The following is a 23,885-nucleotide window of genomic DNA, read 5'->3' on the forward strand; positions in this document are numbered from 1 at the left end:
TATGATATAATAAAAGCGTAATTTCTCAGTCGTTACAAGAGTTCCCAGGACCTTCCTGAGAAGTATGAAGCTTTCTATACTTCTCAAGGTAAATGGCGTTCAAAGAGAACTTGTATTCCTCCTAACTGTGGGACTGATGGGCAGAAATGTGCAAATAAATGAAGGTAAGTTTAACTTTAAGTGTTTAAGTGTGTGTAGTTTAAATATTGATGTTATTTATTATCTAAAATCCCTAACTCCCCAAAACCTACCATCAAACCCCCAAATCCTATTTATTTACCTCCAAAATTAAACCCTACTTCAGAAACTACCACACCACCACCACCTTCCTCACCATCATCTTCACCACTCTAGTCCTACTTATTTGGCATGTACAATGGCTTTATGATTCTAGCGGGTATCTTGACTTTAGGACATAGTTATTGGACATATGTTGAGTACCAATAAAACAGGTTATGGGTTTTTACTATACCTATTATTTGTGGTCAAGAATTATGGTTATATGACCTAAGTAATTTATTTTACGTTTAAATGTTTTGCATAACATGGACATAATCGGTACTTTATTGAATGTGTTGAGATGTAGCTTTTAGATTAATATGCTAGGAGCGTAGAATTGTTTTTCTTGATTGTTTTTTCTAATTTTAGGATAATGAACTTCTAGTTAAAGGATTATGAGAAGCACCTACAGTTTTTCGCTTGCTCAGAAACAAGTATAGACCACCACTTTCAGCTCTAAAAGTTCTAGAAGCAAACTAATTTTGGTGGCTTCAACTTGTATTTTGATAGCAGTTACAAATTATTATGTTGGTATAAATTTGAGTAGCATGGGACGGGTTTGTATTGGTTTCAGTTCTGTTGGCTCAAGGGTGTACTTGAAGTTAATGTCAATTAACATGGTGTCTCATCCAGGCTTTGATCAAGCTACTTTGAATTAATTTTTAGTTTTTTTGATGAATTACTTTTTAGTTTTTTTTTTTGAAAATTAGACCTCGTCAGTAACTGAATTCAACTCATTCTTTCATCCATTATGTTTTACATCTAATTTCGTCCATTTTGTTCAATGTTAGATTGCTCGATCCTGAAAACAGAAAGGCTGTTAGCGGAAAAGAAGTTTGATATAGACGCTCAGCAAGATCTTAATGCATAGCATAATATTTGTTTTGTAATAAGCTACATCTCATGACTTTCTTCTATCAAGAACTTGAAGTTTCGTGTAATATTTTTTTTAGATTTAGATTACGTAGATTTTGATTAAAGTAATACTCTTGTGCTATTTGTATATTAACATTTTAACAGGTTTCTGTGTGCAAAAACAAGGCTACTTTTTTTTTTAAAAAAAAGAGGAAAACGTGAGGTAATAAAATATTTTGAAGCAAAATGTAACTTTATCTCGCGTTTAGCCTTCAGACGTGTTTTCGTTTCGCGTTTTGTATTGTTTTTAATTTCATTAAATAAGCATTTTACTTTTAACGCTATTTCGTGTATCGTTTAAATTATACGACGCTCTTCCGTGTATCGTTTTAAGAGGTCCTATTAAAAAGAATAAATTGAGCCTAACATTATTTCGTGTGTCATTTTTACTGGTTTAAGATTTTATTAAATAAAAAATAAAATAGGGAAACGTTCTTTCGATTAGCATTTTAATTATAATGCTCTTTCGTTTAGCGTTTTTGTTTTTCCAGTACACAAACAATAGCCCAGCCCAACTTCTGCTTTTGCTCTTCATTCAAATCTCTTCTCTTATACAAACCACCAATGTTAAAAATCTAAAATCTAAAACCCCTAATATCAAGGCAAATTTTTTATATTATTATTTATTAAATCTTTAATTGATTCAGAATGACTTCGGGTTCGGGATCAGGTGCACAATCAGTTACGGTGATCGCGTGGATTTACACGGATGGTAATATACGACAAACTCAATTAGAGGGTTACGTATATAATAAACCGGTTTCTAAGCAAGTAACAATCGATTCTAGTATGAATTTTAATAACTTGCGTGATGTATTGTTTTTGAAATTGAAAATTGATAGGAGTTTGTATGATTTTAAGCTGTGTTATCGATGGAAAAAATTCAATGATATGAAATTTGGTATTATTCTGGTTGATGATGAAGATGATGTTTGGAATTATTGTTTCGAATGAACCTCTTTTCTTTGTTGAAATATATTAACAAAAAATTTCAACTTGTCCATTGATTGAAACAAGTTCGGGAGTTGTGGAAACTAGTTCGAGAGTTTCTGAGAGGAGTGGTAGTAGAGGTTTTCATTGTCAAACTACTAGTAGCATGTACATTGGTGGTAATACGTGTAATAGTAGAGGTTTGGATGCTTATGATGTGTTGAGTCGACTTTGATTACACGGGAGGAGATATCGGAGCCGATAGAGTTGAGGGAGGGGATGATATTCGATTCAAAAAAAGTGTTGATGCATACAGTTAGAGATTTTCATATCCAGAATCATCAAGAGATTAAGGTGATTAGATCAAGTGAAGCGTATTGGAATGTGGTTTGTAAGAATAAGGATAGTGGCTAGCCGCGTTTTACCTTCGTCTAAGGCAACACGGACCATCATCTAGCATTTTACGGTTTTGTTAAATCTATTTTCAAAATTTAAAAAAAAGACTTAAAACATATTTTTAAATAGCGTTTTACGTCTAGAAGGACCATCGTCTAGTGTTTTATCGTTTTGTTAAATTAAATTTTTTTGACATAAAAAGGTATTTTTAAATAGCGTTTTAAGTCGAGACAGACCGTCGTCTAGCGTTTAATAGTTTTATGAAATTTTAAAATGGTGAATGGAACGTAATACTATGTAGCACGTGTATAACGATATATAATCCAACGTTTTACAGGTAATAATAACAAAAAATGAAATGCAATCTAAACGCTTGACGAAGTTCCGTTATGAAGTGACATTTTGGGCCATTTATTTCCAAAATGACATTTTGGACCTTTTTTTACTCCAAAGTGACATATTGGGCCGACATCCCTTCAAATTAATCTAATCTAAATTTAATGTAGGAATTAGAATTATTCTATCAAACTAATCATTTAAAAAAAACGTAACTCAATTGATTATTTTCGATTTCTGAAACTTATAATCATTACTACAATATAAATCTATATTATTATATTAAAGACGAAATGTTAGAAGTTTGGTTTTTGGTTCTTCGATCACTCAATTCAAAGTCGTCAATCGTTATATATAATTTTAAAATTATTATTCAAGGCAGTATGAGGTTCGAACCCACCAGTAACATATTAAAATTATATATTACAATATAGAATGATAAAAACAGTTGTGCATCGCACGGGTTATATACTAGTATCATATTTATATTTGAATTCATAACTTTATAAAAATATTTTTCAAGAGAAAAAATAGTGAGAAAAGACAGGTTACGATGTAAATTTGATTGCTTCTCTGCAAAACTCTAATAAACAAGAGAACTAAAAGCGGTTATAATCCGTTAGGTTCTCTTAATCAAGGCATTGCCTATAACTCGTGGGCTCATTGTTCAACAAGTACGCGGTTAGAGATGAACAAAAAAATCTAAATCCGAAAAACTCGTCCGATTTGATCGAAAAAAATTGAAAAATAATTCTATCAAAAAAGAGTCATGCCCGACCTGATTTGGCCAGTGGGCTCAACGGGCTCACATATTTTCATAAAAATCCGGCCCAGGCCAATCCGGCCCGATAAAAACCCGAATTTTACGATGATTTTTAATAAATATTCGAATAAAACTTTAAAAAAACTATCTCTTATTGAAATTTATTTTATAATTGAATATAACTCTGAACAAAAGTCCTAAATTTCTAATAAACTCTATACAAAACTGATATTTACGCATTTTTTATTTATACATGTAAACTTTTTGTTGATACTAAGATCGAATTACGGAGATGTAAGTTTTAAATTCTAATTTATTCTAAGATATTATATAAATAATTTATTTTAAAGTCTTGTCAAGAGCGTGTACGTATAAATAAAAGTCTAAACTTGTAAATATAACAAAATATATAAAAAACATATATTAATTATCAAAAACAATTTAAATAATTAATATTAAAATTATTTAATAAAAATCCGACGGCCCGGCTAATCCGGCCCGATATGCGGGCCTAAACGAGCCTAGTTAGTTTGAGCATAATCCGGCACGACCTGCTTTTAGAAAAAGCTTGGCCCGACCTTGCTTCAAAAAATCCGGATTTTTCAAAGTCCGGCTTGAATTCGGCCCGGTCCAGTTTTTGTGTATCTCTATATGCGGTTGGGGCCTTAGACTCCTTCCACTACTTAAGAGCTTATAGTTTCCTTTTCCTGTTCTATTTCACTTCATGATAGGGGTTCTTTACACCCTTCATTCACGGTACTACTTCGTTATCGGTCTACCAAGAATTTTTAGATTAAGTTGTTAATTTCAAACCGATCCGAATTAGCGCTTCCCAAACAGAAACATAAACGTAACATGATCTCACGTTTTGGACAAGAACACAACTTCGTGTCGCGTTTACCATTTTTATGAAAAATTGCCCAAAACAGAACATCGTGTAGCCCTTGGCTATTAAACACAACTTAATGTAGTGTTTGTTAATATTATATTTGTTTATTAAAATTGCCCGAAACGGAGCATTGAGTAGCTTTTTGGAGCCGAGCACAATCTCATGTCGTGTTTTGGATTATTTTAAAGCAAAATTGTTGGGAACGGAGCAGTGTGTCGCGTTTTTCTATTTTTTCATAAAACAAATAAAACTAAAACGAAAGATGATATAGCGTTTTGGCCAAATGTTACACAAAAATGTACGTTATTTTGGGCCATTTTCACAGCTTGACATATTTTGGGCATTTTTTTCTCTCAAGACCATCTCCAGTATAGATAGATATTTTGGTAAAACTTTTTACAAAAGCTGATATTTTCATTGTCCCTTCACGTCTTTACATAGAGGATAAATGTTCGACACATATTTTAAGTTTCTTATAAAATATAACTTCGTATATTATTTCAATTATTTTTTTAAATAAATATTTAACATCTAATTTTTTTTATTTAAAAAACTGAAAATTTTAGAAAGAGATTATTTATATTTTTTATAACATGTGTCATTTGACTAGGGCTGTTAACGAAGAGAGTTATTCGCGAACAAGCTCGAGCTCGGCTCGTTAAGAGCTCGTTCGGCTTGGCTCATTAACGAACTCGAGCTCGAACTCGAACAAATAAATGTGTTCGTTAAGCAAAACGAGCTCGAGGCGAGTTTTGGGTTGTTCGGCTCGGCTCGAACTCGCTCGTTAAAACTCGATTTTTTTTTAATATATCCTGAATATTTTTAGTCATAAATTGGTGTTTCGAATTTTTAAAAAAATATTTTTCATCGATCCAACCGTATGGATGTCAAGATATATATATATATTAGTGATATAACCAAAGTTTTAAAAAAAACTAATTTTATTTGATAAGTTATTTTCACAGTTTGATTTTTTTCTGGCTCGGCTCGGCTCATTTATGTTTGCGAATAAACTCGTATTCGGCTCGTTAGTTAACGAGCTCGAACACAATTTTTGTTCGATAAAAAAGCTCGGTTGGGCTCGACTTGGTTCGTCGGGAAAAAAAAATAAAATTCAACTCTATTTGATCAAAACTCGGCTTGCCCCGGGTGAAAGACAAATTTAGCCTATTTTTATACAAAATTGACAAAAATAACCAGTTTCTGAAAAGTTGGTCAACTTTAGCCGATGGGATTGCCAATTGTCAGTGGAGTATCCACTTTATACAGGATACCCAACTGGCATTGAACTATCCCATATATAAAATACCCAACTACCAGTGGAGTATCCTATACAAATTGGGATACCCAATGGAGTATTCAATCCGCCAAAATTGACCACTTTTTTCGGAACGGCTATTTTTGTTAAATTTTTTTAAAAATCGGCTATTTTTGCCCCGACTCGTAATAACCCTGCACTTGACAAACATGAAAAAAAGTTGAGAGAGGGGAAACGAAAGAAGACGCATAGTGTAGAGGCCGAAATTGAGCTGAGGATTGTGATGGCTTCCTCCTTCACCATTCACTTAACCCCCCAAATACCTCCAATATCTCGTCTACATGTAAGTACACATACATATATATTTGAATAATCTGTCAATTTTAAAAACACATTAGTTTAATTTCACTACTTGACAAATTAATTATTATTAATTTTGTTCAATAATGCTTAAATAGTGCATCCGTGGTGTGTACACGACTATATTGTACTTGCCCAACAAGACCAATCAATTTCACTTGAGACCTCTCCGTTGTGTTAGCGGCGGCGACCAGAATGTGAGTGTCTTTTTATGTTTTTTTATTTTTCGAATTTGTCGAAAATTGATATTGTAATGCACATTGTACCTTCTCTGTTGTTTGTTATGCTGTCCTGTTAATTGAAAACTATTTAATTCTTTTATCGGCTTAACGAGTTGTCAAAATTTTATTGGTGGAGAATTTCGTGCATGTAAGGGGTTCATCATCATTGATAAGCTGTCCGCCGATAAAATTTTGACAACTCATCAAACACAGATTCTTAGCATGTGCCCTTGGGCAGATAGTAGAAAATTCGTTGTTTTATATGTATTTACATAATGAGGACTAAGGCTGTGGCCGAGCTAGTGAATTATAGACGTGAGGGCCAATAGAAGGAAACATTTATAGATAATATGTTTCTTCGAAATTTTTGTTATAGTGGGGACTAAAAACAATTTTTATTAAGTACTTGGATGTATTTTTTTCGAAATATTTAGTAGTTATATATATATATTTTTTTTAATGTAAAGACTCAAGTGGCCATCTGTAGCTCGGCCACTGAACTAAAATAGTTCTTGTCTAATCTGAGGGTGATGGCCCAGTACTGCTGTTTTTAAGCTTAAGACAATGTGCACTAAAACCCCTAATTCGAGGTAAGAGTAACTGTCCCTTGTATTCACATAGAAAATACACTATCACGTCATACTGTGTGCTTAATACCTGCGGTAAGTATGCTGCAACACAGAACCCTATGAGTTAATAGCTTAGTTCCTATAGTCATCTATAGGATTAACTTTGTTTGTCTGTGCCATTTTGTTAACAGGCAGAAATTTTTTAAAAAGTAGAATGAGGTAGTAGAAATGTACTTACGAGTAGCTTCACTGTCAATTTACACCATAAACGTCGAAGTTCCGATATGTCTAGCCAATTTAAATGAGGCATTAGATAAGTGTCAAAACTGGTTCACGGTAATGGATAGGGGATTATATCTACTTTGACATGTATAGTTTGAAGCTCGGAATTAATGTCCAATATTGTAACTTAAGTGTGTTGGGGCGATTCTAATCTGAACGATGATACTATTCCAAAATCCGTTTGTTATTGGTCTTTCAAGCCTATAATATTGTTGTAACAGATGTTTCTTAGGATCTTATATCAGGTTCTCTTGCATCATCCCCAACTTGTCCCATCACATTCCATTTATTGTCGATTGTCACAAAATTTCTATCTGAGCTTCTGATAATCAAATCTTCTCACATCCCACATCAAATCTTCTATTATGTTCATTGCTATAACCTTTCTTATCTCACTAATGTTTTCTTTATTCAAATGCAGGCACATAATTATTTAAGTTCCCAAAATGATGGTGCAAACATCGAAGGTGCGATTTTGATACAAACATTACGAATATATGAAATGAAAACTTTAAAATACAATATTATCTTCTTATGATTATCTTTTTAAATGTCCAGGTGAGAAGAATGCTGGTTCTAAACAAGCAGCACTCACATCCACAGAGTACATACTATATGCCTTCCAATTTGCCTCGGTACTTGAGGGTAACAATATTATTTTTAGTTACATTCTTTGTCATTTTACATGACAATAGGTATTTTGATGTTCCTGTACTTGTTGCTTGTACTGAAGACATTGTTTAAAGTAACATTGCAGTTATGGTACACACGATCAGTGCTAATACTCAAGAAAGTGCCTTGGATGACTACAAATATATATTTTCATTATGACTCAAATGACAATATGGACCCTAATATTAATGTGTCCGTAACATTTTAAAATTCACTTTTTAAACCTTGGTTGGTAATTAGTTAAATCACTGGTCCTGACTGTTGTTTCTTAGTTACCTGACTTTCAAACTTTCGGTTCTAAAAGTCGTGGTTGTGTTCGCATCTAAAGACTCTAAATATTAAATCTGATTACGACTATGTACAACAAAGGGCAATATGGTCTTATAGATTTATATCATTCTAGCTTAATAGGCTAGCATGTAAAACTTTTAAATGTTTGCATTCTAAGATTTCATTGGCAGGTCCCTATGTATAAGAACTTGAAAAACTATTAGAGTTATATTTATAAATATACTTAAATGTTAATATGATATCCTTAATGCTTCTCGTCTCTAAAATTTTCTCTAGATATTTCCTTTTCATAGATCACTGTTATTATGCTACTGAGCTTCTTTTAAATTTCTTATTGATAGTGAATAAGTACCTGATGTTTAAACCATATATGGATACTTTTAATTATACAAAGAAGCTCAATCCAATTGATTAATCTAGTTTTTTTGTGGTAAGGAGGCTTTATCGTTGCATTTAATTTTTCACCATCAGCATGCCACTTTTTATGACTTGGTAATCTACGATATAGACGAAACTGATCTTGGACCTATCCTGGATGTATAATAACATCCCTTCTGGGCATGGGTCTAAAGGGACAGTATCTGGATTAAAGGATCAAGTAAGAACACAATTTAAAGAAAGAAACACATGAAACAAGGAGTTAACGTGGTTCGGTCAACTTGACCTATATATATTATGATTATCCACAAAGAGAGAAAATATCTTCACTACACAAGACGATATTTCAAGTAGAGAGACTGTGATGATGTGGGAATTTCATCCACCACTCAAATGGCCTATTAATTAATCTCTTCTCACACAAGTTTCTTCTGCGTGGCTCTTAAAGTACGGTAACAGTAGAATATGTATTGCTTACAATATAACCGAAAAGTATGCCTATTAAACACTCTAAGCCCAATTCAAGATATAAGCCGAAACATAACAATAAAATAATAGCTGCAGCTTGCCTCCTTGACCAATTATCTTCTTATAGAGTTTTTATTAACCTTCCATGACATTCTACTTCGTTTTTACCTTCTGGGATAGTGAAATGTAGTGTATGTTTAACTTTATGATAGCTTGATTTTTTTGTAGGATGTTGGAGAAATTGAGGAGATATGGACTCTCAGGATTACTATCATATGGCCTATTAAATACTGCTTATTATCTTTCTACCTTCCTACTTGTGTGGTTAGTAAAATATTCCATTACTGATTTTAGATTAAAGCAAATCGTTGCATTAGTAGCTTTTTGTGATCTATATATGTATATATCATGTGCATTCTAACTTTTCGATTTTTGCTCTTGAGAGTACATTTTCACCCTAATTCTTTTCCAGTCTCAAATTCTTGTTGGGACCTGTTTCTCTTCACAGGGGACCGAGTTGAAATTTCGGAGTTTATGAAATGATATTCAAATCCCTATGCTCATGGTCTTATTTGAAAAAATTTTAGGCTGCATGAAATTGTTTGTAATGTTCTTAAATTTGTATGACTGGATTTTTTCTAAATTTACGGATGATGTTTATAAATTCTGGAAATTTAACGGAATAATATTGAAACCATGGCCTGTAATGTTGTTTTTCCGACAACAGATAGTTCTAATTTACTTATTTTGGAACTATTGTTTCTTATTTGACTAAATAATTCGGGCTAAGTAAGGTATGAGAGTTTGACAACTCCCAATCTAGATTGTGTTTTGGTGTAGTACTTTTGTACATGCTTGATTGCCGCTTCTGTCCAAATACTACAATTTGATGGTCGGATTTTGGGGAAAAAGAAATTGGTGAAATTTGTAAACGATTAGGGATTTTTCGTTTGACCAACTGATACCAATGTTATCACATCGTGGCATGGTTAGTAGAAGCGCGTGCGACAAAAAATTATATATTTTTAATAATCTTCTCCCTTCAACATATTTGTATGTAGATATTCTTTTCTACTATATATATATATATGCAAGGATAGAATTTTATGGGTCATTTCAATTATATGTTATATCTCAGTGGCCAGCCATTAAAGAGTAAGCATGCAACGGGGCCTTCAATTAATCCGGACCCTCTTATATTTAATAAAAAAAATTATATTCTTTGAGAAAAAGCTTAATAGTTGTAGCTTGTATAAAATATATAGGGGCTGGAACTCTGGCTTAAATGATAATATGTTATACTCCAAGAGCAATGACAATGACTAAAAAAATTGATAAACATTCTATTTTTGGTTACCTTGTAGTTTGTACAATGAACCTAAAGCATTTGTCCACTCAGATGGAAGCATTATTTATTTTGCAGGTTCTATGTTGTTCCAGCACCTGGGAAACTTGGCTATCCTGCAGCTGTTAAAAGGTAACAAGTTAATTTTGAGTTCTTGAATTGTTTCATCTGTGTATATTTTATTACTTTTTTTAAATCAATTTGCAGATTTTTTAAGTTACTGGCAATGGTATGGGCAGGAAGTCAAGTAACCAAACTTATCCGGGCAGCAGGGTGAGAATTTGAAACTCATCTCTACACGCACACACACACATACATACTCTATCCATTGATGATTCTGACCTCTATATATATATTCTATATTTCGAGGTAAAATTCCCAAATAAAGTTTCTTTGAAGAACTAAACACTAAATATAATCTTTATTGCTAGATCACAAGTATTTTATTGTAATGATAATGTGCGGTGTATTTTTGCTGGAATTAGCATGTTAGAATCCTTATTTAATAGTTTCCAAGCACTTTAGAAATGCTTTTGAGCCTACGACCGTATCATGGTTTACATGCTCTATAAGCTGGTTTCTGATTTTGACATGCAGGGCTTTAGCACTTGCACCCTTTGTTGAGAAGGGATTGTCATGGCTTACCGTCAATTTCAAGTTTCAGTCAGAAGGCAAGGTTTGTATCTGAAACTGCACTTTTACCCGAACACGTATCTGAAATTGCACTTTTACCTAAACAAGTACAGTCCGCACGCGCCTGTGCCACCAAGTTGCTCAAATTAGTGTTGCGTGTGAGACAAGACAATGTCGATTACTCTATACACCTTCCGTTGTAGGTGACCTTTATGTTATTTGAAAGACCACAAAATATTCACCTTTTTGTTTTCCTTCTTACAAAGCGTAGTTGATGTAGCTTTCATGGTACATAGTGGCAGAAAAAAAAGAGAAACGAAAGGTCAAAAGATAAGAGCAAACTAGGGTACCAAAGTGGGTAGGGAGATTATGAAGGGGCCTTATGGTAGATACACTTTCTTGGGTGTTGGCCGAAATGGCACAAAGTATAGCTAGAATGCCCCAAATAGCACAACTGGAAAAGATGACCCCAAATAGCAAAAGGAAACACCACTTCAAAAGATGTTTTTTAATTTTCAGTTACTTGAAGTTGTATTCAACAACATATGCTACTTTCATAAACTAAACATCACATAATCAAACCAAATTAGACGCGTAAATGCAATAATACTTACTAGTCAATTCTTCTCGCACATTTGCCCTTCAGTCCCACAATTTGGAGGTTTACGATCTCTCTTTGAACGTCTGGGTTATCGTGCCACGTAGACAGCTCCATACCTTCTTTCATGGGAACTTTGAAAAGACCCAACAGCAGTAGAAGCACCATCAACAATTCACCATCACTAGGAGGAGTAATACCGAGATCAAAAGGAACAGATGGATCCCTAGGTGGCCGCTCAGTAGGTCGGTGAGAACGATGAAGAGGAGGATGCTCTGTAGGAGGATGCAGTAGGAGGATGCTCAGTCGAGGATGTTGAATAGGCTCCTCAGGAAGAGGAGGATGTGGAGTAGGCATCAAATCGAGCTCAAATGAAGGATAAGAAAGAATGAATGGTTCCCTCGGTCTCTCCGGAATCACATCAGTATCGACGTGAGATGATGCTTCGGGTACATTAACATGATCATAGTGAACAGGTCCAACAGCATCAAAAATTTGTCGCAACAGGATCATCTTCAACTAAATCTAAATCTAGTGAAACAATCTGATCAACTCCAACAGCTACTCGACCTCATCCTCGTCCACCACCACGACTGACTACGCCGCCACGTTTAGGGCGACGCCCAAGATCTTGCCTGACATCCCTCTCTTGTTAAGGAACCGGTTACTCTAAAACCTCAAGGTGTTAGAGAATGGCCCTTTCCAGGATCTTATATTCTAACATTTCCCCTCACTCGAGAGCCCATTAGTGGGTCGAAGAGTGGATCTCGGGCGCTCATTAATTTGCCATTCGTGCCACGATAAATTATGAGAATATTGGGGGTGGCAGAGATCGAACCTGAGTCCTCTACCAGCTTAAGCTCTGATATCCTGATGAGTAACCAGCTCTAAAACCTTAAGATATTAGAGGAAGGCCCCAAAAGGATCATATATTTAACACTCCCCCTCACTCGAAAGCCCATTTATGGGTCGAAGAGTGGAACACCGACGCCCATCTTTGGGGCATTAATTGCCTTTAGTGTCCACATTAAATTGTGAGAATGTTGGGGGTGGCTGGGAATCGAACCTTAGTCCTCCCGCTAGCCTAAGCTCTGATACCATGCTGAGTAACCAGCTCATCTAAAACCTCAAGGTGTTAGAGAATGGCCCTTTCCAGGATCTTATATTCTAACATCTCTATATCTACGCTCATGCAATGACAATGCCTCAAAACTATATAAGTTGAAATCTTTAACAAAATTACAACCATTAGTAGCAAACGGAAACACATCAGGAATAATTGACTGCGTCTGATCAACTATAGTCCTCAACAGATCTCCCTGAAAAACAACAAATAAGGGAAGCAAATGTTACAATAAAAGTTTAGCAAATAAAACTACTGAATAGACGTGACAAACATAATACAACTAATAAAACAAAAGAATAAACAAGGATATAAGCATATAGAATACTACTACGAAATCATGGCAACATATACATTTAAACAAATGAAGGGACAATAATACTTACAATGTGATGATGAAATGCACCCATACGAGAAATAAATCTCACAATCCTTTGCAGATACCACTCATGATAGCTAGGACCTGTACTATCACCAATAATCAGGTCTTTCTGGAAGATATGATCTAGACGAGTGTCCCAGATAGCAATGAATGACTGGTGTTTCTGAGCCCACCTAATCAGCTAATTGTCCTTAAACGTCATCTTATGAATCTCACTCGAGTACTCTACCTCATCTGGAATAGATTGAATCATCCCAAACTGTCTAGCAACTCTGTCAGGCACATGAGTCTCCACAATAAAAACACACAGGGCCACGATAGAGGTAGATATAGTGACCGGCCAAGCAATATGGAGGCAATTCGTTGATGATCTCAGTAGAGTAAGGCTCCCATATGAAATGAGATGCTGAAAGCCCATCTAGAATAGTACGGGTAATAGATGGTGTACGACCGACATTCAACAAGCCGCCTAGAATCACAATTGAATAACAAACCAATTCAATATCTTAATGTTAACTAAAACTAAATACTTCTCAAACCCAGTTACGGAATTGATGAACCCTAAAATATTAAGAACTGTTAAATTAGGTTCGAAGATTAAAATATAGATGAAATGTATGAGTCTCAAGCCTCTACCTCTCAATCAAACTCTAGAATTTAATCTTCGAACCTAATTTAACAACTTTTAATATATTAGGGTTCATCAAATTCGTAATTTGGTTTTAGAAATATTTAGTTTTAGTTAACATTCAACAAATATTGAATTGGTTTGTTATTCAACTGTGATTCTAGGTAGTTTGTTGGTCATTCGTTTGTGGAGAAGGTTGGTCGTACACTGTCTTCTACCCGTATTATTCTAGATGGGCTTTCAACATCTCATTTCATATTATGGGTGCCTTACTCTACTGAGGTCATTGACAGATTGCCTTCATATTGCTTGGGCGGTCGCCATACCTGATGTTATTGTGGTTCTATCATCTGTGTTTTTATTGTGGAGATTCATGTGCCTGACATAGTTGCTAGACGGTTTGGATGGTGTAGTCTATTCCAGCTGAGGTAGAGTACTCGTGTGAGATTCATACGATGACGTTGAAGGGAAATTAACTGATTAGGTGGACTCAGAAACATCATCCACATATTGCTATCTGGGACACTCGTCTGGATCATATCTTCCCGGTAGACCTGATTGTTGGTGATAGTAAAGTTTTTGGCTATCAAGAGTGGTATCTGCAGAGGACTTTGTGATTTATTTATCGTATGGGTGCATTTCATCATCACATTGTAAGTGTTATTGTTCCTTCATTTAGTTAAGTGTATATGTTGTCATGGTTTCGTAGTAATATTATATATGCTTATGTCATTGTTTATTCTTTTGTTTAATTATTTGTATGTTTGTCATGTCTATTCAGTAGTTTTATTTGCTAAGCTTTTATTGTAACACTTGTTTCCCTTATTTGTTATTTTTCAGGGAGATCTGTTGAGGACTATTGCTCATCAGACGCAGTCAGTTCTTCTTGATGTGTCTCGGTTAGCTACTGATGGTTGTAATCTTGTTAAAGATTTCAACTTACAGTATATGGTTTTGAAGCACTGCTATTGCATGAGCGTAGAGAAAGGGATGTGAGGGAAGATCCTTGGAGTCGTCCCAAACGTGGTGGTGGTCGAGGTCTAGTAGTTGTTGGAGTTGATCAGATTGTTCATCCTGATCTAGTTGAAGATGATCCTGTGGCGACGAATCTTGGAGATGACTATGATTCTTTACTTATACTGGACCTGTTTATTCCAATCAAATGAATGTACCCAAGACATCATCTCATGTCCATTCTGATGTGATTCCGGAGAGACCGAGAGATCCAACCATTCTTTCTTATCCTTCATTTGATCTCGGTCTAACACCTACTCCGCATCCTCCTCTTGAGCAGCCTACTGAGCAGCCTCCTCCTCTGAATCTTTCTCACCGACCTATTGAGCGGCCACCTAGGGATCCATCTGTTCCTTCTTTTGATCTCGGTATTACTCCTAGGTGATGGTAATGGTGCTTCAACCACTGTTGGGTCTTCTCAGGGTTCCCATGAAAGAAGCTATGGAGCTGTCAATGTGGCCCGAGAACCCCAAAGTTCAAAGAGAACTCGTAAACCTCCAAATTGTGGGACTAAAGGGCAAAAGTGCGTGAAGAAGTGACTGGTAAGTATTATTGCATTTACGCGTATAATTGAGTTTAATTGTGTGATGTTTAGTTTATGGCAGTAGCATAATGTTGTTGAATACAACTTCAAGTTGTGTTTGTGTCAGAAAATTAAAAAAATAAATATGAGGAAAACGTAACACGATCTTGCGTTTTGAGCAAAATCTTTTTTGAAGTGGCATTTCTTTGTTCTATTTGGGGCCATCTTTTCTAGATGTGCTATTTGGGGCATTATAGCTACCATTTAGGGCCAACACCCCCACTAGCCCATCTTACTTTAAAGAAGTTCATAATATATATGATGAACAATTTATAATAAAGCCTGCAGCACCCATATTGCCCACTAGCTTACCAATAGATTATCTTTAGTTTGGCTTTAATATAATAGTGTAGAAGAGTATTTTTGCATTTTGGATTGATAGCAGGCTCCCCATAGGTTATGGTGGTCTTTGTGATGTAATTGAGGATTCTGACAAAACATTTTTCCAGAATCACGATGATTGTTCTCAAATTTTTTTATAGTATATTTCCAATCGTATAAATGTCAAACTATAAGGCTAAACTGAAACGGGAATACTTTGAGGGCTGGGGTCAGTATATTGATAACCCTAATTATCAATGAAAAAGAATTTTATGCAACATTATCTATAAATTAAAAAAGGAATTATTTATATAGTAAATTGAAATTCTAACTATAAAACTTAAATTACAGATGATTCTGTAAAGGATTTTGCAAATTAGGCATGTTGTTTTTTTCATTTTCTTTCTTTTAATCTCTTCCCTTTTCGATTCCACGTTAATCTCTTATCTGGCCTTTAGGTCAAAGTGTCCACATATGAGTCAAAAGGATATGACAATAAATAACCAAAGTCAGAGTAACATAGCATGCATCTTTTGGATGGTCAAAGTGTCCAGATTTAAGTCTGAAGATCTGACAAGAACCAAAGGGTCGGAGTAACATAGCATGCATGTGACATATGTGCGGTCGATATATGGGATTACTAATTGTTTTTGCTGTGGTCTGCAGGCTTTCATGACAGTTGTTGGGTGTTGTTTTGGGTTGGCCGTGGCATTATTTCTCATTGTGACTTTGCTCTGGGCATGATGCTACTTCGCCAGTTTACATGTACTAATTATGAGTTATTTAAAATTAGCAATGTAATCAGTCCATAGAAGTTCTGTTAATCATTTATAGCTTGCTCTAATTGCAGTTAACAAACAGTCCTCTTTTTGCAAATATCATAATGTACTGTACTCTAATTGCAAATATCAAACTGCAAAAAGCTCCGTTTAATTCGCTTTTCAGAAATATACAACATATTCAGGTGAGTTTAAAAGCATTTCTGTCGGGAAAAATTGGGTTGCATAATGCACCATGCTCCAGAGCAGCTATGATTGCAACAGGCTGTATTTTACAGCAGTGCCAGGTAAGATGCGGAATGTTGAGGTGCAGTAGTTTGGGTACTATATCCTATTCATCGTGTAGCATAACATAATTCCTAGTACAGAAGTTTACAGCAAATGCAGATGTTGTGATCTGAAACATTGAGGTGTATTAGTAGTGTCGGTACAGTATACATGCACTTGAGGATTGTAATTAAATTCCATATATGAGTCTTTACAGCAGATTTAGATGCCTTTGTTTGCAGGTCTAATGCAAAAATTTGAGCTCATTAGTGTGTACGTCAAAATTTGTAGGTGAGTTTATACAAAGGTACGTTACAGAAGTTTGAGGAGCATTACTGTTAGTATAAGTGCTCTTGAAATTGAAGGGTAAACTAGTTCTATATACTCAAGTTTATAGCAGATCGTTAGATTCAAATACTAAAATAATATACACTACTCAAGTTTTTATGTTCGAATCCTGCCGACAACAAATATCTATATTATTATTTTACACTACTCAAACTCTCAGGTTCGAACTCCGCCAATAACAAATTTCTATATTATTATTTATATGCTATCCAAATTTTGGGTTTGAATCCCGGCAACAACAAAATATTAATATTATTATTTATAAATATAATAATAAGATTGATGGTACAAATCTTATCAATTATGTACTATTTAATGTTAACTAAAAGAAATTTATTATAATTTTTAAATAATATAAAATTATTAATAAAGACCAGTAGTAAAGATAGTATGTTTAACAATTCATAAACATGACTTTCTTTATGAGAGAACCCTTAGAGAAACGAAAACACTTGATTCTATTATAGAATTTCATCAATTTCGTTGATAATGTAGAATAATAGTTATATTTAAATATAATAAAACGTTTAACATTTGAAATTTGAAAAAAATAATTGATTTTAAATTTGATTCTACAGTGAAATAATTTTGGATAAATGTGATTTTACTGTGATTCTACTACAGAACTATTTTAAACTATTTCATCAAATTTTAATGATTTTTTAAATAAAAAAATTGTGCAACTTTTTTTTTTAATTTGGTAAATAAAATTTATAACTATATATCATGAAAAATGAAATAAAATATGTATTTATATTTTTTAAACAATGATTCTTTACCGACGTGTTGGGCTTTTGAGCCCACTTGGGCCTGTTTGGCTATATCCAATATGGGCTCAGAATTGTGAGCCCACCCAAGTTCAAACTTTGATGTAAAAATCAAGTCCAACAGAGAGGGAAAGGCAATGGCGTCAGTACCATCATCATCATCGTCTGAAATCAAGAACAAGGTGCTTATGTATATATATATATATGATTGTATTTTATATAAACATTGTTTATTTTTTTGTGTATTTATGTATGTATGTTTGTATGTATAGGTGTGGAGCCACGAGGTTGCCCTTGGAGAGCTCAATACCCTTTCTTCTTCTCGTGTACGCCCCCCTCCCTTAGTTACAGGCTTAATGACCTTTTCGGCCTCAAAATTAGCACTAGTTACTCATAGAATATCTTTTCAGCCCTTGGTTATCTAAAATCTGTTTTTTTACCCTTGACCCGTAAAAAAACGGGGTGAAAACCGGCCGATCTAAAGATAAAAGGTTACGTTTTCAGTACTACTGGGGCTGATGGGTATATTGGTGCAAAGTTTGAGGCTTAAAAGGTGGTTAAGCCTATTATTGTTCATATATATACTATATATATGCTGTATGTATTGATTGATTAGGCCTATTAATTTACTATAACCAATTAAATCAAGTAATAAACTGGTTCTATTTTACCAGCTTGCTGGTTTCTAACTTTTATTTTAGAGTAATCGAGGTCCAATTTAACTCAGCAACCATCCGGATAGTTTCCGTGACGTGGTTTAGGGTTTCGATACCGAAGGGGCAGAAGAGTTTGATCGAATATTAGTACAACTTTATACTTTTATTAGTTTGTTAGAGATTGTATGACTGTTGCCTGTTGGTGCATCGACTAGGGATTAAGGAGAATCATATATACGGAAGAGAGTAATGAGTGATTTAATTAACAGAGTTTATCGGAGCCGCTACAACCCCTCAATTGCCTTTTTAACATATTAATTTCAGTCTACCAAACTGCTAATTTGATGTAGGCACTAGACTATAGTCTTCAAGCCACCTAATGCAATTTGATTTAGGTTTAACTATAAATTAAGATGTACAATACATATTTTGGTGAGATCTAATTATCCTCCTCTTTTTTTCTTTGCCTAGTTATTATTCAGAAGAATGCCAGATTTGTGCGGATATAAATTTATTTATTTTTTAATTAAACTTTTTCTGATAAATTATTTAGCAAATATGTACATTTTCATATTACGAAATTATTGATATGTACTACATGTCTAATGTAGTTATATACTACCTATTTTTAATTTAATTCATAAGAACTCCCATCTTTTTCTATATTTTAACTAGACATATTTTGTGTTCAAGTTTTTACTATACCACATATGATCTTATCTTTAAACTGCCATCTATATTTAACCTACTATACCACATATGATCTTATCTTTAAACTGCCATCTATATTTAACCTAATTATGCAAAGTATCTAAAATGCTTCCATTATAAGTTATAACTTCATATCTGAATATTTTAATCTGGCCCCAAAGAACAAGTGAATCTTTATTGCATACTACCTAAGAATAAAAGACCAACATATTCATATAACTATTATTTTAACCTCACCAAATATTGAAGATGTCAGTTGTATACTTGTATGGCTCTTATGATATGGGACATATAAATGTATATTTTTGTATTAAAATTTAATACTTTTTTGTCAGAAGATTGTTATTTTGTTTAGTTTGTGATAATTCCATCTACTATACAAGGATCAAGTTCTTTCCTACTTCAAATTTTCTATCAACCTAGAGTGCGGGAGAAATTCCCCACACCCCCATGAATCGAACCTTGAATGGATTGGTCAATAACCATTGCTATCACCGACTCAGATACACGCCCTGAGGCAATTTTCTGTTCGTAGGGAATTTTTACTTATGGAAGAAACTTATTTCCTGATGCAGGCTGTCTATCAGAAGATGGGAAATTTGTACTTCCGTACGAGTATACTGAAAGCAAAAGCATTCGAAGAGAGTAAGCAATATATGTTCCTCCTTCTGCCCCTCCCCCCCCCCCCCCATTAGCCATTTCTTGCTACTTTTTCTAACAATGGTGGTTTGTTTCATTCTCTTTTTCTGTTGGCAGAACAACTACAAAAGCTACACAGGAAGTCCTCACATGGATAGAGAGCAGCACCCTTATTTGATCTGCCTATCGAAAATATTGTCCCAACCATGTTTAGTTATCATGAATTGCTAGACGTCCGGTACAGTATTTTTCGTGGTTTAATAATACGTGTATTATGAATGTTCGAGATTTATGACACATTCGTGTGGAAAATGCCAAAATTAAGTAATTGATATTTGATTGGGCTATAAATTCTTTCTAAGGAGGGTAAACAAGGACCCAAACAACCAGATTTTACCCATTAGCAGTAAGTGTAATTTTGTCTAAATAAAAGAGATTCAGCAAAACAAACAGATGAGGAGTTAAAACATATATGTATGCATTCTGTTGAAGTGATTGTCTATGCGTATAATGAACCCTAATCATTAGTAGAAGAAATATGAAGTGAGGTATATGTGAGCTTTTCACCATTTTTATTTGTGTGTTTTCCGATCTTTGTCATCAAGGCATTCATATTTGTAAATTTTCTTATGCATAATACTGGTTTATGAAATGACTTGGCCAACTAAAGACATTCTTAGCATGTGGAAGTATAGCCTGATGTATTCGCTACCGGGTGCCATTTTGGTAAGAAAAAGCAGTTTTTTTGACCGTTTTCAAAATATTTGTATATTATCCTTCATATTAGCCTTCAAATTCTTTGATCATTGTCTCTATCTGATCATTCTGGGATTGGTAAGATTTACCAAAAATGTTGGATCAGACCTTTTCAAAATTAGGATTAGGCAGTCCTGTAGTACATAATGTTACACTTAAGCCTTCATTGCTTGTGATTTGCGAGGGTTTGAACTATAAATTAAGAAGAAATAGTTTCTGCGGAGTCGGAAACCATAATGGAACTGTACTAATTGCCTGGTAAATTTGTGATATCAGTATATACTATATACTCTGTCTTAGCTTGTGGTACTGGTTCTGATCTCCAATTTCTTTGAAGGATAAAAATGTAGCCTTTTGCCCAAATTGTACTAAAAGTCCAAAAGCAAGAGTTAGAAGAAATTTTCTAAAAAATTGAGAGGTTTTGTGTTTCTTAATATACACAATTGTATGAACAAGGCCTTGCGATTGTATTATAACCATGAAAACATAATCACACATGTTTAAACTATATTATTCTGGTTGGAAAATGCTACTCCCTCCATCCCTAAAAATATTTCCCGTTTGTGTTGTACACATTTGTCAATGCACACTTTTGATTGTTAATATCTTTAATTTCGTAATAGTATTAAATATAAAAATTTCATTGTATTAAAGTACTCATAAATACGAATTCAACAAAATCACTCATGACTAAGTTTGATTTTATAAATTAACAGTTAAAAAAGTCAAAACATGAAACACATTTCGGTACGGAGCCACACATAATATGTTGCTTCATCACCCACGCACGTGAATGGATGCAAATTTCATTTGTTCGTGTTCGTGTAAATTCGTGTTTCGTGTACCAAAAATTAATATTCATATCCGTATTTTTCGTGTCGTCACGTGTTATGTACCAAATTGCCCGCTCTAGAGAAAATAAACAGGCACAAATCTTTCCCTTCCTCTCCAAATATAAACTCGAAAACACAGTTAAAGATGGTCCATACTCTATAAATATATTATGTATCGGCTTGGTTTGCGACCAAGATGAATCAACAAAAAGGAGGTAGTTGTTAATTCTGTCACACTTAAAGAATTAATACCATTTGACCGTGTTTAGAAACTCGTTTCTACAAAAAAAATCCTAAAAAACTTGGTGTTTGTTGGGAAACAGCTTATGCAAACTATTAGCAATGCTGATCCAAATTTGCCAACAGGAATACTTCTCGGCAACATCATGAGAAGTTCACAGCAACATATAGCAACCGAATGGTAAATACTGAAAGAAAACAGATACATAACAGTGACAAAACCTGGAAACAGCAAACACGAAGAAATATATCGATGAAGAGAGAATACCACAACACAAAAATCACTCTTAACTAAATATTAGAAAAAATTGTCCCATCACAGGAAATGTTGGAATTGTAAGTAATTTTAACCTAGTAAATATCATATATCAACTATTCTAATGCAACTCCCTTGATAAAAATATAAAGAGATGTACACATTTTCCTGAACCCTAAATGACGAGCTTACAGAAACATAAAAAGCGGGGAGAGCGTGGCTTACTGGGAGAGGGTGCCCAGCTGATACAAAAGACGGGAAAGAAGAAACAGAAAATTAAAATACAACAAGATACTTTACCTTTTGGAATAATGTACAGATAACTCTATGACATATGACTAGAAACTACTGGGCAAAAAAGATACAACTTCTGCATGTCAGGGGAATGTACAAGTACATATACATTATTCTGTAGTTAACTGCCTAAAGTAATCTTCTCCAGTGCCAATTCTCCCGTGATCAACCTAAGTAATACTTGAACTAGCTCTCTTACCCTAGCTTCCCTGCAGATATAAATATTTAGGAAAATAAGTTGTTTGTACAATAGTTGATCTACAATTCCTTTGTATAAGAACAAAAAACATGCATTTCCATTACGTTGCACTAATTTTGCTAAACATTCCTCCAGTTGTAGAAGTTAAATACAATATCTTCTTTAACGCGATTCAAATTTTTACACATAGATTATTTTCGATGATGTAACAATTATCCTACAAATAATGATATAGCCAATGTAAAGAGCATCACGGTTGCATTAAAGTTCATTTGTTATATGGCAACAGTAACAGTCCCCCAAGGAAGAGTCAGCAATGAAAATTGCCATGGATTGTGCATCATTTTGCATATGTTGAGATATTCAACAGATTGAAGCACATATATAAAGTTTTTACTAGACATGTGGATGAAAAGAAATGTAAAATCTTACAAATTTGTACCTTTATAACCTAATTATAATAATATTATGACTCGCAGGGGCGGACCCAGGCTATGACCTAGGGTGGCCTTGCCCCCCCCCCCCGATTTCTAGTGTACATTTATGCATATATATGAAGTATCATACTTCAGTTAATTGACAGCCTTGTTTTAGGTATTGCAGTACTAATTTGGCAGCCTGATTTGGATAGTTAGTGTCTCCACTACATCCTCTACTATTTTTTACTTATTTCTTGGTTAAAATTGATCTTAACTAACAAGAAATCATTTATTTTGGCCCCCCTCGTTAAGTCATCCTGCGTCCGCCCCTGATGACTCGATAATTGTAATTTTAGAAAAACCAAATGCAATTATCGAGCTATTTTAGCAATTCCTTAAAAGATTGAATACAAATACTTGATGAATGTATTAGTAGTATAGTACGCCTCATCTCATTGATTTCTTGTTAATATATAAATATTTTACATTAAAGTGATTTATCTTTTAACTTTAAACAATTTAATCAAAAATAAAACTAGAAAATACACCCCCTACAAAAAATAGATGGTTAAAAGTTCAAAAGCGCAACATGATTATGAACGGTAATCTTTCCATAAAACACTGTAATTAACATTTTCAAGCATATAGCATTCCCTATTTTTATCTACTTTTATCTTACATCAAAGGAAATATAGAACAAGCACCATGCCTAGCAAATAAAAGAATACTAAACTAGACGCTTCTTTCTAATTTTATGTTTTATCTTATGCTCCATTTGGTTGGAGAGAATAGGATGCTGAAGTAATTATGTAACATCCTAGTCCCACGTCAAGAAAAGTTTGGACTTTAGTTCAATATGTAAGGGGGAGTAATACTGCACAAATAGACTCAAGTTGGCAGGGCTAGTTTACTATGCTTGGCTTACTAAAGATTCGGAATCGAGACTTGACCTCATTTTTTATTTTTGTAACAAGCTTGGGACTTGACCCAAATTGTCACGTATGGTATCAGAACCGAATTCTCGAAAGTTTGATGCATCAAATTGACGTCGGTGGGTACACGAAACCAGCCTATATTATCCTACAAT

The 23,885-nt window shown here is 34.2% G+C and overlaps 2 protein-coding genes and 1 long non-coding RNA gene across 5 annotated transcripts in view; 2 read left to right on the top strand and 1 right to left on the bottom strand.

Moving 5' to 3' along the window:
• Positions 1 to 5,954: 5,954 nt before the first annotated feature.
• On the top strand, positions 5,955 to 16,567 carry LOC141668715 (uncharacterized). The gene is made up of 9 exons (XM_074475702.1): positions 5,955 to 6,109; positions 6,225 to 6,323; positions 7,620 to 7,665; positions 7,757 to 7,802; positions 9,236 to 9,331; positions 10,431 to 10,484; positions 10,560 to 10,625; positions 10,950 to 11,028; positions 16,301 to 16,567. Exons 1-9 carry the CDS (start codon positions 6,050 to 6,052, stop codon positions 16,376 to 16,378), a joined length of 624 nt encoding a protein of 207 aa, XP_074331803.1. The 5' UTR covers positions 5,955 to 6,049; the 3' UTR covers positions 16,379 to 16,567.
• Positions 16,568 to 17,867: 1,300 nt separating this feature from the next.
• On the top strand, positions 17,868 to 20,137 carry LOC141664068 (uncharacterized). The gene is made up of 4 exons (XR_012551808.1): positions 17,868 to 17,977; positions 18,068 to 18,121; positions 19,738 to 19,807; positions 19,919 to 20,137. It is a non-coding gene; the product is annotated as an uncharacterized LOC141664068 (long non-coding RNA).
• A 1,753-nt stretch (positions 20,138 to 21,890) lies between these two features.
• LOC141668724 (uncharacterized) overlaps positions 21,891 to 23,885 on the bottom strand; it is a 36,630-nt gene continuing 34,635 nt past the window's right edge. For all 3 annotated transcript variants that reach the window (XM_074475712.1, XM_074475713.1, XM_074475714.1), the window contains one exon: positions 21,891 to 22,389. In XM_074475712.1, coding sequence (XP_074331813.1) covers positions 22,302 to 22,389 — 88 coding nt within the window. In that variant the 3' untranslated portion in view covers positions 21,891 to 22,301. The remainder of the gene's footprint in view (positions 22,390 to 23,885) is intronic.

The sequence above is a fragment of the Apium graveolens genome, chromosome 6 (assembly GCF_009905375.1).
Source record: "Apium graveolens cultivar Ventura chromosome 6, ASM990537v1, whole genome shotgun sequence".
Classification (NCBI taxonomy): Eukaryota; Viridiplantae; Streptophyta; class Magnoliopsida; order Apiales; family Apiaceae; genus Apium; species Apium graveolens.